The sequence below is a fragment of the Oncorhynchus clarkii genome, chromosome 24, assembly GCF_045791955.1.
Source record: "Oncorhynchus clarkii lewisi isolate Uvic-CL-2024 chromosome 24, UVic_Ocla_1.0, whole genome shotgun sequence".
Taxonomy (NCBI): Eukaryota; Metazoa; Chordata; class Actinopteri; order Salmoniformes; family Salmonidae; genus Oncorhynchus; species Oncorhynchus clarkii.
In genome coordinates, this window is record NC_092170.1 from 17,659,967 (window position 1) to 17,675,470 (window position 15,504).

A 15,504-nucleotide genomic window follows, 5' to 3' on the forward strand; every position below is an offset into this window, starting at 1 on the left:
GCTGATAATGTGCCTCTGTACGCCTATGTAGATATTCCATAAAAAAATCTGCCTTTTCCAACTACAATAGTCATTTACAACATTAACAATGTCTACACTGCATTTCTGATTAATTTAATTTACCTTTTTTTTTTCTTTCAAAAACAAGAACATTTCTAAGTGACCCCAAACTTTTGAACAGTCGTGTACATATTAGCCAACACAGCATATCCTACACATATAGCATACCTTGCAATTCAATCTTCTCTAAAAACAGCTGGGCTGCCCAGCTTGTGAAGTATTTTGAAAAGATGTGCAAGAATTGACATTGCCAACAAACAGACATGTGTTCAGAATACATAAATATACACAACATGTGAAAACCAGCTAATCACTCACTAGGGACCGATCATGTTGAAAACTAAAGCAGATACAATCTTTTGGCTCACCTAGCCGTGTTGAGGTAGAAATGGCCTTAACCACCAAAGATCTAGGTGTATTTGATACCATTCCATTGGTGTATTTGATACCATTCCACCAATTCCACTCCAGCCATTACCACAAGCCCGTCCTCCACAATTAAGGTGCCACCAACCTCCTGGGAGGCCTGTAAAAAGTGGGAAATATACATGCAGAGGTCATCCGTTCACCCACACTGTGTCTCATAAAGACACGGCGGTTGGAACCAAAAATCTCCAATTTGGACTCCAGACCAAAGGACAGATTTCCACTGATCTGATGTCCATTACTTGTGTTTCTTGGCCCAAGCAAGTCTTTTCTTATTATTGGTATACCTTTAGTAGAGGTTTTGTTGCAGAAATTCAACCATGAAGGCCTGATTCACACAGTCTCCTCTGAACAGTTGATGTTGAGATGTGTCTGTTACTTGAACTCTGAAGCATTTATTTGGGCTGCAATTTCTGAGGCTGGTAACTTATCCTCTGCAGCAGAGGTAACTCTGGGTTTTCCACTCATGTGGAGAGCCAGTTTCATCATAGCGCTTGATAGTTTTGCATTTGAAGAAACTTTTACAGTTCTTGAAATGTTCCATATCCATATTCCATATCCATCATTTCTCTTTTCTTATTTGAGCTGTTCTTGCAATAATATGGACTTGCTCTTTTACCAAATAGGGCTATCTTCTGTATACCTTGTCACAACACAACAGATATTCCATAATTTTGTGTTTTGTTGATGGTGGTGGAAAACTCTGTCTCAGGCACAACTCCAGAATCTCCCATACGTTTTCAATTGGTTTGAGATCTGGTGACAGTGGGCCATGGCGTATGGTTTACATCGTTTTCATGCTCATCAAACCATTCAGTGACCATTCATGCCCTGAAGATTTGAGGCATTGTCATCCATAACCATGGTAGCCAAAATAAAAGCCAAAATAATAACTTGGCCAGCCGTTTTATTATACACGGCCCTAAACATGATGAGATGTTCATTGCTTATTAAATCATTCAGGAACCACACCTGTGTGGAAGCACCTGCTTTCAATATACATTTATACATGATTATACATGATTATACATGAATATACATGATTCAGTGGGGTTGGGCTAGATGCGGAAGACACGTTTCAGTTGAATGCTGCATTCAGTTGTACAACTGACCTTTCCCTTTCATTGCACCTATGCACCTTTCCCTTTCATTGCACCTATGCACCTTTCCCTTTCATTGCACCTATGCACCTTTCCCTTTCATTGCACCTATGCACCTTTCCCTTTCATTGCACCTATGCACCTTTCCCTTTCATTGCACCTATGCACCTTTCCCTTTCATTTACTTAAGCGTTTCCATTATTTTGGCAGGTACCTGTGTATGTTTAAGCCTATCTGCCTTTACCCCTGAGTAGATCATATGTCATACAATCTTGTCTACACTATGTATAGGATGATAATTTTGTTTTTTTATTCTGTTTTTTAAATTAATTGGGGTTTTGTAATTAATACGATTCCAATGTAACAGATATTTAGTATTTTAATGTGAAAATAAAAAACATAACATTGGAAATGATTTTGTGTATTCATTCCATCAGTGGTTGAGTAATGAACACGAGGGGAGACAGAGAGCTGGTTTCAAGCGCAGGCAGGTAGCTGGGCCCAGGGGCAGGCAGAAGGTCATACACAGGAGGAGGCAGGTAGCTGGGTCCAGGGGCAGGCAGAAGGTCATACACAGGAGGAGGAAGGTAGCTGGGTCCAGGGGCAGGCAGAAGGTCATACACAGGGGGTCCAAAAGGGCAACAGTACAGGCAGGGAAAAGGCTAGTAACATCGTCCGGGAGATCAGGCAATAGGGAGATAACAGGAAATCCGATAGGCTAAAGTACAGGCAGGGAATAGTTTTTGCCAGCCTCGCTAACAACGCCTATCATTCATGGGAAACCCAGCACTCAAAAAGCTGTGTGTCACAAAACAAACAACACCTCACAGTGATGGGGTGCAAAGAACTGAACTAAATAGTGTGGGATAATGACATACAGATGTGTGAACAGGTGATTAGAATTCAGGTCATTGGGATCTGCGTTCAGGGGATCTATATGTTTGAGGGTGTGAGTTGGAAGCAGACGTTACAGGGTGCAGATGTTTGCCAACATCTTTGAGGCATCAGTAACTCAATATCACAGCCTGGTCTCATAGACTAGACGTAACATAGTAAAGTTAAATCCGGGACAACCAAATTAGTATGATATGTTATGTTAGATATGGTTACATAAAACAGATGGTCACATAAGGCAAAAACAAAAGTACGGTGATTGGTCGGGGTGAGCATATAACACGAACATCAAGCAACCCAAAGGTTTGAATCTCATCTCGGACAACTTTAGCAACTTTTCAACTACTTACTACTTTTTAGCTACTTTGCAACTACTTAGCATCTTAGCTAACCCTCCCCTAACCCTAACATTAACCCTTTTAGCCAACACTAAACTTAACCTTAACCCTAGCAAAGCTAACGTTTGCCAACTAGCTAACCTTAGCCACCTAGCTTGAATTCGTAAAGATATCATACATTTAGAAAATTCATAACATATTGTACGTTTTGCAAATATGTAACATATAATACGAATTGTAATTTGTAACATATCATACGAATGGGTGATGGACATTCACAAATTAATAAATATCATACCAAATGTAGCATATCATACTTCATACTAAATGTAGGGTCTCGGATTAAGGTAAAGAAAAATACTAAATGCTCTGAGACCAGGTTGACTCAATGATTGACAGACTTAATTCATGGCCAATTAAGCCTAATTATTATGCCAAATGTTGAGAAACTATTTAGAAACGTAGATCATTTCCCTATAGTCTTAACAGCTAGACCTATCCGTCAAGCCTAGCGAGACATCCCCCCCCCCCCCCCCCCCTCCCCCATCAGGTCTGAAATGACTGGCATTAGCCTATGTCAGGTTGTCTCAGGGGACACGTGTCAAGAGCAATGACCCTGTCCATGGTCCTGAAATTAAGTCAGTTATTTGGAGTGCATATTCTCAAAGTAGCCCATTTGATATTGTAAGAGGCCTGGCTGGAATAAACAGGCTTTGGTGCCACCCCAACATTTGTCTAACCAAAAGTACAGTCATTTTAATATTCATAATAAAGGCTCTCCTGTCCTGTCTCTTCTTTCGGACTACTGCTATATCGATCCTGGCAAAAGTCGATATTGGGTACGGCCACTTCTTACAACAAGCTGCACTCTAGTCGTACGATCATCTCGCGTGTTCCGGTCACGATGTCTTGTTTTCATCATACGACAGTAGCCTACAGTACCAGCTCAACCAGCGCAACCCAACGGACGAGGGAGGAGAGGGATGCTGCGCCTGTCGAAATGTATCGCGCTCCGTTTCAATATGTTACACAGATGTAGACTACAATCTACTTGCTTATGGTGGCCTTGTTATGAGTGTTATTTTTTTCAATAACATTGACTGACGCAGCGAGATGGTGCGGCAGTAAGGAATATATATTTATCCTGTTGTAGCCTTCCAGGACCGTTGTGCGATGCGTCGCTGATTTTTTTCTGCATACAGGCTATCCTTGATAGATTCGTCGTCTTTCGTCCTTGATACAACGTTGTCGTCGGCAGATAATGTTGAATTGAGCTCAATTATTGGACGAATAGTATAAATGGTTTTGGAACATTCCTGGAAAACAATCATGTATGGATCGAATAACTTGTTTATAGATCTTATGAATTTCATATAGTAATTCTGTGGGACTCCGTTCAAAATTATCTAAAATAGCACGGTAAGCATGGATCATTTTCATAACATTTCCACATCTATTGAGTGTATTGTAGGCATGTAATCTATTGATAAATTGAATTATACTGGTATTAGGACTGTCAACATACCGTAACCTACCAAGCATGTTGCGTTGGTTTCTCCCATCTCTCTATTGGGTGATCAATGAACCTTTTACCGCATGACCTCAATGGTGAACTCATACACACGTTATCTTGCCTGACATCACCATCATCAATTAATGTGGGTTTTTATTTATCATAGAATATATGGAGACTTCGGTGTTTCTCTTGTTTAAATGCTTAAGGAAAATGTATGTCAGGTGGTATTCTAAACTGCATTATAAAGTAACATTAAATAATTAACCTACAGGGAAGTTCAATAAAGAAGGGGGAAAGATACTGCAAATGCATCATTACACACACACACACACACACACACACACACACACACATTTGTAATCCTTTTATTATTGTTCATCATTAGTAGCAGAAAAGTGACACTTATACACATGCAGGTATAATTAGGACACAAGGCACTAAGTGGTATATATATGGCCAATATACCACGGCTAAGTGCTGTTTTTACGCACAACGCAACGTGGAGTGCCTGGATACAGCCCTTAGCCATGGGATATTGTCCATATACCACAAACCCCTGAGGTGCCTTACTGCTATTTTAAACAGGTTACCAACTTAATTAGAACAGTAAAAATAAATGGTTTGTCATACCTGTGGTATACAGTCTGATATACCACGGATGTCAGCCAATCAGCATTCAGGGCTCAAAACATCCATTATAAACCACGTTGCATTGTGCGTAAGAACAGACCTTAGCTGTGGTATATTGGCCATATACCACACCTCCTAGTGCCTTATTGCTTAATTAACACCCTCTGACCCCGTTCTCTGTGCAGGGTGCAGGACAGGTGTGTCATCATGGAACCTACAGGCTCCACCTTGGACATGCAGATGAAGAGTGTTGAGAGGAGTACAGTGTTTCTCAGACAGGAACATCTCACCCTACTGCATGGCCTACACCTGGAGATCCTATCCTTGCAGAAACGATGCACCGGTGAGTCTATACATCACAAACACACACACACACAATTACATCATTTCCTGTCAGTGACTAATGTATGGTGTGGTATGTATTTAATCAGGCTTTGTGGCAAGCGATGCGGGACAGAATACATTATAGAATTAATACACTCTATCTCTCTCTCTCACACATCATACATAATCCATAGACAGATGTCATAACCCATATGAAGGAGGCTCAGCTCTGTCCACTTGACACGTCAGCAGCAAAGAACAGATCCAGAGAGCAAGAGAGAGAGAGAAGGGGTGGTCAGATCAAATTAGACTAGTGGAGTAGACTGTGACCCTCTTTACAACAGCAGTATTACTGCAAGCCATGCAGAGGGAGCCCTCACTGCAGAACAAGATGTAGCCAAGAAGGCCATGAAGCATCCCTATCGATGCATCTCTTCTCTGCCCTCGGCTCTCCTACTGTTGAGTTAAAGGGCATCACCACATGGTGTTATGGTTTGACTGACAGACTAGGCCTATACACCACAAAGATGCTATAGCCATCAAATCTTAGATACAAACTCAATGTAGCTTACTGCACTAGTCTCTCAGCGCAAAAGTTCCTTGGGACTATTAACTTTTACAGAGCAGGTTTACCTCAGTGAATCCTCTCCCCACTACAGCCAGGGTTTGTTTCCATGAAAGGGAACCTTTCAGGTCAATACCGTCCTGTTCCTAGGAGTCAGAGGGTCTGATTCCTCCTCTCTGCTGTGGTTCATCTATTATCCTCCTCCTCTTTCTCTTTCATCATCCCTTTCTCTTTCTTTCTTTCTTTCTTTCTTTCTTTCTTTCTTTCTGTCTGTCTGTCTGTCTGTCTGTCTGTCTGTCTGTCTGTCACTCTCTCTCTCTCACTCTCTCTCTCTCTCTCTCTCTCTGTGGAGGTTGGTGGGATTTGCTGAGCAAGCAAAGAAGGGTGATAGGTTAAAGGATTTACTGTGCTTATTTTGGGAGGTAAACTGTCTATTCATGTGAGTGAGAGGGCATGGGCAGGGAAAGAAAATAAATACTGCACAGTATATTTTAGTCTTTGTCCTTGAGGGCAACCCAAGCATGGCGTCTGTCTGTGCTGACTGGAGAAGTGCTTAGAGTCCACCCAAATAAACAGAATCAGTTTAACTCAATGGGATTACTGTATGTCCAGTCTACACAAGGCCCTAATCATGTCTGTTTGAACTGTCTGCAATCAAGTTATTTGACAGACTAGATGCAAACAAATATATTGGACATATTCAATAGCAACACTTTTTTTAAACTATTTATTTTTCAATGACGGCTTAGGAGGCAGAACAACAGATTTGTACCTTGTCAGCTCGGGGATTCAAACTTGCAACCTTTCAGCTCAGGGATTTGAACTTGCAACCTTTCAGTTACTGCCCCAACACTCTAACCACTAGGCTACCCTGCCGCTAGGCTACTTCAATAGCACTACAATTACAAGTAGAGATGAACATGGGTAACAGGGAACCCGGGACTGTCCTGAGAACACTGTTCACATTTCCTGAAATAATTAAATGAAAGACATGAAAAATGACACAATTTCCCCCCAATGTTAGCACTAATCAAATCAAATCAAATCAAATGTATTTATATAGCCCTTCGTACATCAGCTGATATCTCAAAGTGCTGTACAGAAACCCAGCCTAAAACCCCAAACAGCAAGCAATGCAGGTGTAGAAGCACGGTGGCTAGGAAAAACTCCCTAGAAAGGCCAAAACCTAGGAAGAAACCTAGAGAGGAACCAGGCTATGTGGGGTGGCCAGTCCTCTTCTGGCTGTGCCGGGTGGAGATTATAACAAAACATGGCCAAGATGTTCAAATGTTCATAAATGACCAGCATGGTCGAATAATAATAAGGCAGAACAGTTGAAACTGGAGCAGCAGCACAGTCAGGTGGACTGGGGACAGCAAGCAGTCATCATGTCAGGTATTCCTGGGGCATGGTCCTAGGGCTCAGGTCCTCCGAGAGAGAGAAAGAAAGAGAGAATTAGAGAGAGCATATGTGGGATGGCCAGTCCTCTTCTGGCTGTGCCGGGTGGAGATTATAACAGAACATGGCCAAGATGTTCAAATGTTCAGAAATGACCAGCATGGTCAAATAATATTAAGGCAGAACAGTTGAAACTGGAGCAGCAGCACAGCCAGGTGGACTGGGGACAGCAAGGAGTCATCATGTCAGGTAGTCCTGGGGCATGGTCCTAGGGCTCAGGTCCTCCGAGAGAGAGAAAGAGAGAAGGAGAGAATTAGAGAACGCACACCTAGATTCACACAGGACACCGAATAGGACAGGAGAAGTACTCCAGATATAACAAACTGACCCTAGCCCCCCGACACATAAACTACTACTGCAGCATAAATACTGGAGGCTGAGACAGGAGGGGTCAGGATAATGCAGGCCCTACACATGCGCAGTGTCAGATCAGCAAAAAACAAAACAGCAGATTATCCAAACAAATTGTCAATGAAGCCTTTAGTCTATCTAGCGCATTGACTTCACACAAAGTCGCCATAAATTCAAAGTGCATGCATAATTGACACTGCACACTGCACACTCGACCCAAATGCAGTTAAACCCTACAGGAAACCCCTACCATAAGCCTTTTGACTACAAAATAACGTGTGCCTCTTTTAGCTGTCATGGTGAATCTTCAGACAGTCACAAATTTGATAGGCCTATATACACAGTTCACTACATGGGCATCTCTGTCACAGACATGAAGTCTGTTAACAATTCAGAGAGGCATGAGGAAAATGTAGTCTTCTCCTGTCCTAGAGCCTAGGCTATTTTCCTATCCAGTTCCAATCCTAGTGAAACCTAAAATCCTGATTCCGGTCTTGCATGAAAATCCCTAACTTTATTCTGTAATCCATAGGTTGCATTATCAAAGCACGTCTCTTGCCTGCATGTCAAAATACCGCAATAACATTTCCCCTGCTTCTCTGCGCTGACTCATAGCCTAGCCGACTTGCTGCCCATATGAGTGCTGAGGAAATATTCTGTTGAAGAGTATTTTTCTCCACTCATAGAGGAGTAATAAAGACCTAGTGCACAACAGTTTTGTATTTTTGGGGTGATTTATCAGGGGGTGCTGCAGCACCCGTACTTCCCGTGGCTATGATGGCACTTCCGATTTTTGCTTATTTCCCTGAGACTCTCAGGTTAAATATGAATTATTCCTGGTATTGAAACTTTGTCGATTTTTGTGAAAATATGAATCCCTAGTTCCGATCAGTTTTATCATTTAGTCTTTCAATGAGACACATCCCGCATTCCTTTCTTTTATATTTTTAAATTCCTATCTGTCTCCTAGACTTACTCATATTACTCATTTCTGTCTCACACATTACTCATTCATGTCTCTGTCTCACTGATGTCTCATTTCTTGTCTCTGTTTTCTCAGAGTTGACATCTGAGCTGAATGTGAAGCCTCCAGGCAAGAGTGAACTGGGTAAGTTCTGTCTCTCTCTCTCTTTCTTTCTCCCCCCCCCCCCCCCCTCTCTCCAAGCTTGGCTTTGTGACACTGACTGTTTGTCCTCTTTGGCTCATCACCCCAACTCCCCAGCTCACCCTCATGGCAGTATCCCACACTTTACCCATCCCCCAAGGGACATCCCTGTGATCGACCTCCCCAAACAATCTCTCCCTTCTCCCTCTCTCATAAAGACCATATTCCAAAACAATCATCATATAGGAGATTCACATGTTATGGCTTGATCTGCTGTTACCAGGAAAAACATATAGGAGGATGGGAATTGGGTAGGTTGGCAGCAGAGTTGAAATTCATGAATATGAACCATCAGACAAAAGGCTGTGTATGCACCTTAATAGGTTGTTTGTTGAATTGGAATGTCTAGATACAAGATGGATATTATGCTAATATCTTAGCTTAGATAATTACAGAGACAGAGGGGATGGGAGGGAAGGGTGGTGGAGAGAAAGGAAGGAGGAGATGGGGGGTCATGCCCATCTGCAGCCCATTAGAACTCATCAGGACCCCCCTATTTTTCCAGAGCAGTCCATCCCTTGCTCTATCATTCCGCCACAGCCCCCCCACTCCTCCATCCTCGCAAATTGATCCATCCATTTTTACTCCCCTCTCATGTTCCTCTGTGCCCTGGTGGAGGGATCCAATTACAGTCTGTTTGCTGAGACAGAGAGGTGGAGGGACAAGGGAGGATGGTACAGTTAGGGGGCACAAGAAAGTGTTAGAGGGACAGTAAGAGAACGAGAGAGATAGAGAAAGTGGTAAAGAGGGAGTGAGAGAGAGGGGAGAGAGAGAAAGAGAGAGATAGATAAAGTACTAAAGAGGGAGTGAGAGAAAGAGGGAGAGCGAGAGAGAAGGGGGGAGGGGGAAAGGATGGAGAAATGGAGATTAGATTACATAGCATTTTCTATATTTGGAGCATGACCTCACCACCCTGGTCTAGTGGGTGACAGTTAGACAGAGACCAGGGAGAACTACACCCAGGAGAGAGAGAGCTGGGGTTACCCAGAGAGAGGGGGAGGGGAGAGAGACATGAAGGGAGGGAGGGGAGAAACAGAGATGGAGAAAGAAAAATCTGTAAAATAGTGATTGGTATCGGGAGAAGAATTAAGATAGAGGGATGGAGAAAGAGGTATGGAATGAGAGAGACTGGTACAGAGAGAGGGATTAAGAGGGATGAGAGGAGAGAAGAACAAGAGAAAGAGAGGAGGGTGAGAAAGGAGATAGAGGAAGGAAGGGCTACTTATATGAATATCAGGTTCCTCCTATTCTAAACGTAAAGCAGCAATCCTAATATAGGCCTAACGAATATCTCTACTGATCATTTTACAATGATTTCATATCAAAGTTTCAACTAATCGCAGCACCTTTTGCTCCTCTTTTTGGGGGATTCTTCCTTCCCATCCATCTTCTTTGTCCTAATTCTTGGGTCAACCAGCGTACCAGAGGCTGTGGTGTAATTCCTCTCCCTTTGCACAGCTGTCTAAGCCCAAATCCACAGCTACAGTACAGCTACAGTTAGGTCTGACTAAGGCTTTTTTCCTATTAGAGGGATTTCAATGTGATGGAGAACCGTAGGTTTGACCAAAAACCCCTGCAAATGTTGTACAATGATTTTAAACTGGCAGTTAAAACTGGATGCAATGATGTTATCACTGCCAATTCCTGGTGTAATGATGACATCAGTGCAGCCAATTTTGTCCACTGGGAAATAAGTTATTATGTTACTAGATTGAATTAAATATCGGCCACCAACCCACCAAAACAATCACCTTCCTTCCCCTCCAATCACACCACTGCACGTGAGCAGTCTGCCAGTCTGCTATCTTCAATCTCTCTCTATAGTGGGTAAGTGGCAGCAGATGGCACATCCTGCCAGTGGCCATGCTGTGGTTGGTAGGGATTGGGTGGTGGCTACTGGCAGGGATTTCCTCAATGGCTCTGTAATCTTTTGCACATATGTGCTCAGTCTTCTGCCTTTGTCCAGGCAATCCCTAAACCCACATACCATTTTCTATCTGCCAGATTATCCACAAATGTGCATTGAGGGTAAATTGGTGATTGAAAGCAGCAAACTCTGGTCACATTACTTCATTTCATATCCATTTGACTGACTGGATCATATCCAGGCTGTGTGTTATTTCTCTGTATGTGCTCTATGCTCTGTTCTCTGGTCCTATGTCCAGATGAACAGGGGGTTGGGGGATGGGGTTAGGAGTGCTATGTGTGGGTAATATGTCAGCATGGGTAATAGATGCCAAGTACACACTGCCCTTAATGTAAATCTGGCAGCTGCATTTGGGGCTTGTTTTTCTGTCTGTATGTTAGTCATCTGTCTGTGAATCTCTGATGATTTGACTTGTGTGTGCTTATCTGTTTGTATGTTTGTGTGTCTGTCCTCAGACCTGGCGGAGGAGGAAGAGCAGCTGGAGGCCCGCTGTCTGGAGGTCGAAGATCGCCTGGCCGAGCAGCAGTGCACCCTGGGAGAGCTGCGTAAAGAGCTGATTCACAAGGGGGCGCTGGTAGGCGCGCTGCGGGCTAACCTCAAGGACAAGGAGCGCCGCTTCCTGGACGAGCTGAAGAGCCGCAGCCACCGCTCCACGGTGCTCAACACAGAGCTGCAGAAGCAGACCGAGGCGGCAGCCTACCTCTCCTTCCAGCTGCACGCCGCCCGCCAGAAACTGCACCACCAGAGACTGCAGCAGAGGCAGCAGGCCCTCAGGGAGAACCGGGAGAATAGGGATCATCATGGGAAACCCCCTGGGCTCCAGTACAGCCAAGCAGCTGAGTGGGACACCACCACCTTTTCTACATTTTCTCCTCAGTCGCCCTCCGGTTTCTCCAATGCCTCCAACGCCAGCTCCGCCATAGCCTCCCCTGTGGTAAAGCCTAAACGCAGGGGCAGCAGGGCCACATCAGGGCACCAGCTCCGGGCGGAGAGGGCCAGGGAGTGTGTCCCCCAGGAGAAGGTGATGGGTCCCGCAGAGCCCACCGCCATGCCTGACCCAGCGCTGTTCCTCCACCCTCACCGCAGGCACCACAGGTCCAGGGCCAGGCGTTCCCACTCCCCGGCCCACAGACAGCCTCTTCTGGTGGGGGAAAGAGGGGAGGAGGAGGGGGGTGGAGAGGGGCCAATGGAGCCCCAGGATGGAGCTCCTCCTAGAATGGCAGCCACAGCCACAGCGCCACCTGCTGGCTGGTCAGATCAAGGCTGAATAGCTAGCCCCACTGTGACCATCCCTAGAAATGCATCATCATCACTAGCATCATCATTACTATCATCATAATAATTGTAATCATCATCCCTATGACCGTCTGATTTTATTCATTCTGTAAATTGCCCATTGTCCTACACCTTGATGGAATTGATTCTGAAATGAATATAGCATTGTTGATTATAATCCTATTAACTCTAATGACTGGTATTTAGATGTATTGCTATAATGGACACTTTTTATAATTATACATTTTGACATGACCTGAATTAACTCAAACTTCCAGGTGTACGAACACCCAAAGGGGGTTGTTGTTACAAATCACTTCACGTCAATGTGTGGAATCATGTAGTTGAATGCATTTACACTGGCGTCGGTCTATATAACGTTATTATGGGGCCTTATCCGAGTGTGGCGTCCTTTGTGGAGGTTAGTTTAACCTATGGCCTGTAGCCTTAGACCACAGCACCTACTGTGCAATTACCTTACCCTACTGTGTCGTTTTAGGGCCAACCATAAATCAACACTGGGTCGCCCTTGTAGAAAAAATGTGTCTGACCTCTGTTGCGTTGAGTCACAGTTGGGTAGCGTTTGAGCATCTGCATCTGTGTATGTCCTTGCTGTGAACACGATTGATCTTCAGATCTTCATTGTTGGCCTTCACTGGCAAAGGTCCCACAGGTCCAAGAGGGGTAGTCATGCCGTCCTATCCCACTGAATCTTTCTTTATTCCATTGGTCATACAATAGGTAGGCCTACAGCACACTATATATGTTATACAATAATTTAAAGTAACATTAGTTCACTGGCCTGACACAAAAATCTTAGTGGGTTTCAAATAAAATGTGCCTCTGAACTTAAAAAAAAAACGAAAAACATATTAGATCACAGGATTACAATCAATCAAATGTATTCATAAAGCCCTTTTTACATCAGCCGATGTCACAAAGTGCTACACAGAAACCCAGCCTAAAACCCCAAACAGCAAGTAATGCAGATGCACGGTGGCTTGGAAAAACTCCCTAGAAAGGCAGAAAACCTAGGATGAAACCTAGAGAGGAATCTGGCTCTGAGAGGTGGCCAGTCCTCTTCTGGCTGTGCCGGGAGGAGATTATAACAGTACATGGCCAAGATGTTCAAACGTTCATATATGACCAGCAGGGTCAAATAATAATGATCACAGTGGTTGTAGAGGGTGCAACAGGTCAGCACCTCAGGATTAATAGCCGATCATTCAGAGTTAGAGACAACAGGTGCGGTAGAGAGAGAGAGTCGAAAACAGCAGGGTAGCACGTTCGTTGAACAGGTCAGGGTTCCATAGTCGCAGGCAGAACAGTTGAAAATGGAGCAGCAACACGACGAGGTCGACTGGGGACAGCAAGGAGTCATCAGGCGAGGTAGTCCTGAGGCATTGTCCTAGGGCTCAGGTTCTCTGAGAGAAGAGAGAAAGAGAGAGAGAAAGAAAGAAAAGAGAGAGAGAGAACATTGAGAGAGCATACTTGAATTCACCCAGGACACCGGATAAGACAGGAGAAATACTCCAGATATAACCGACTGACCCTAGCCCCCCGACACAAACTATTGCAGCATAATTACTGGAGGCTGAAACAGGAGGGGTCGGGAGACACTGTGGCCCCGTCCAACGATACCTCCAGACAGGGCCAACCACAGCCCCAAAACCACTAGGGGGATATCTTCAAACATTGTTGAAGCTTTTGGATGAGTTAAACTGGAGTTCCTGGGTAAATAGGAGTAGGTTGTAATCTAGCAGATGCTTTGCATAAACAGGACACTTTTGGGTGATAATGTATTGGGACCAGTTTGGCCAGATGTTTCTCTCAGGGTTTGTGAGGTGTTTGTAATACCGTACACAGAGAAGGGTGTTTGATTTGATTTGAATTCTTCTTTGTGTTTTTATGACTGATTTGATTTCACTATTACTAGTCAAGCAAAAAGGGTTGTTAGGGCCTTCTGGCAGATTTGTCTCAAGTCTCAGAGAGCTGAGAGGACAAAATGTTTCTTAAGTAAAAGGGTCATATTGGTTATATACACGGTAGATTCCAAGCTGTGGAGGCAGCATCTGTTGAAAGTCATTATTTGACACAATAGAAACAGCCAATGACATTGAGTTGCACTTGGCGGACCCCAGTGGTGTAGAGACAGAATAGCACCCAAACAGATTAAGATTTGGGGTGTCAATGGATCTGAAGATTTAGGCTAATCTATTTGACTTTTTATGAGCTTTTAGTTGATGAAATTGGTGGATTTTACATTCAATGTCAGATTCTTACATTTTTAAACCGTTTATCTCGATAGGTAATATATCATAACCCTTATATGAATGTACATATACACACACATATATATATATATATATATAGTCTGATTATAGCTAAATATAACAGGGATGTCATTTTAAAAAAAAAAAGTCATTTAGCAGACACTTACAGTAAGTAAGTGTATAGGTTTTCATACTGGTCCCCCGTGGGAATCAAACCCACAACCGTAGCGTTAGCAGTACCATTCTATACCAACTGAACCACACAGGAAGAGTCATCTATGGATTATTAAATACATGTAGTAAAATGGAAAACTGTAAAAGGTATTAGAAGGATATGTTTTATTACAATTGTTTAACTTAATATTTAAATGTATTTAACTGATTGTTTATGACATCACATAATGTTATAAAACTATTGTTATTTTCCGTATTTATCTGTCTATAGGGCATTTGGAGGAGGAATTGTCATGGAATGCCTTTGAATAAGTGAAGATGGGTTGAATTTAGTGCAGACATTTAACGTTGTAAAAAACAACAATGTAAGAAGAACCTGTCTCATTACTGAAAAGTAACCAACTGATAAATTGCAACGGTTATCGTTGCTGGCAACAATTGCAGTCAAGCCCCCTAAAAGATGTCCCATGTCCCATAGGCACAACGTTCTTTCCGTGTAAAAAAAATGCAAGGAGCTTCTGCCATGGTGCCCAGATGAATGGTCAATGTAATTTAACCCTTAGCCTGCAGGCAAGCAATTTGTCATGACTGTGCACTATTTCCTCAGCTCCTGAGAACACATTCCCTATTCAATATCAAAATTACAGTAACATGGCAATCCTCATTGAAAATGTTTTTATACAGCACATGTGATTCTTAGGGAACTAGAAGTTAGACTGTTAAGCTTTCGTGTAAAGCAAACATCCTTGGATGATGTACTTGTGATATACCTGTGCTTATAGTGGTGTAGGTACAGATGTGGTCTGTGGCTAGAGCCAGCCATGTCCAAAATACTCTACAACTAAGCAATAAGAACAGAGAAGACTGACACTTCAAATCTTACACATTTTGGACATTGAAATGTGTAAGAGTTACACGCTGATACGATATTATATCACAGATAAATAACAAATAAAAACACTATCCCTTTATTCTTAATTAATCAAAATGCTAAACAGCTTTAATATCCTGTTGAATCAGATTGTGGT

General features: G+C 43.2%; 1 protein-coding gene across 1 annotated transcript; it reads left to right on the forward strand.

The window, feature by feature from the left end:
• Positions 1–3,775: 3,775 nt before the first annotated feature.
• On the forward strand, positions 3,776–13,470 carry LOC139382830 (coiled-coil domain-containing 92B-like). Its single transcript, XM_071127061.1, has 4 exons — positions 3,776–4,237; positions 5,150–5,307; positions 8,723–8,770; positions 11,210–13,470. The coding sequence occupies exons 2-4, from the start codon at positions 5,172–5,174 to the stop codon at positions 12,019–12,021; spliced, it is 996 nt and encodes a 331-aa protein (XP_070983162.1). The 5' UTR covers positions 3,776–4,237; positions 5,150–5,171; the 3' UTR covers positions 12,022–13,470.
• The last annotated feature ends 2,034 nt before the right edge of the window (positions 13,471–15,504 follow it).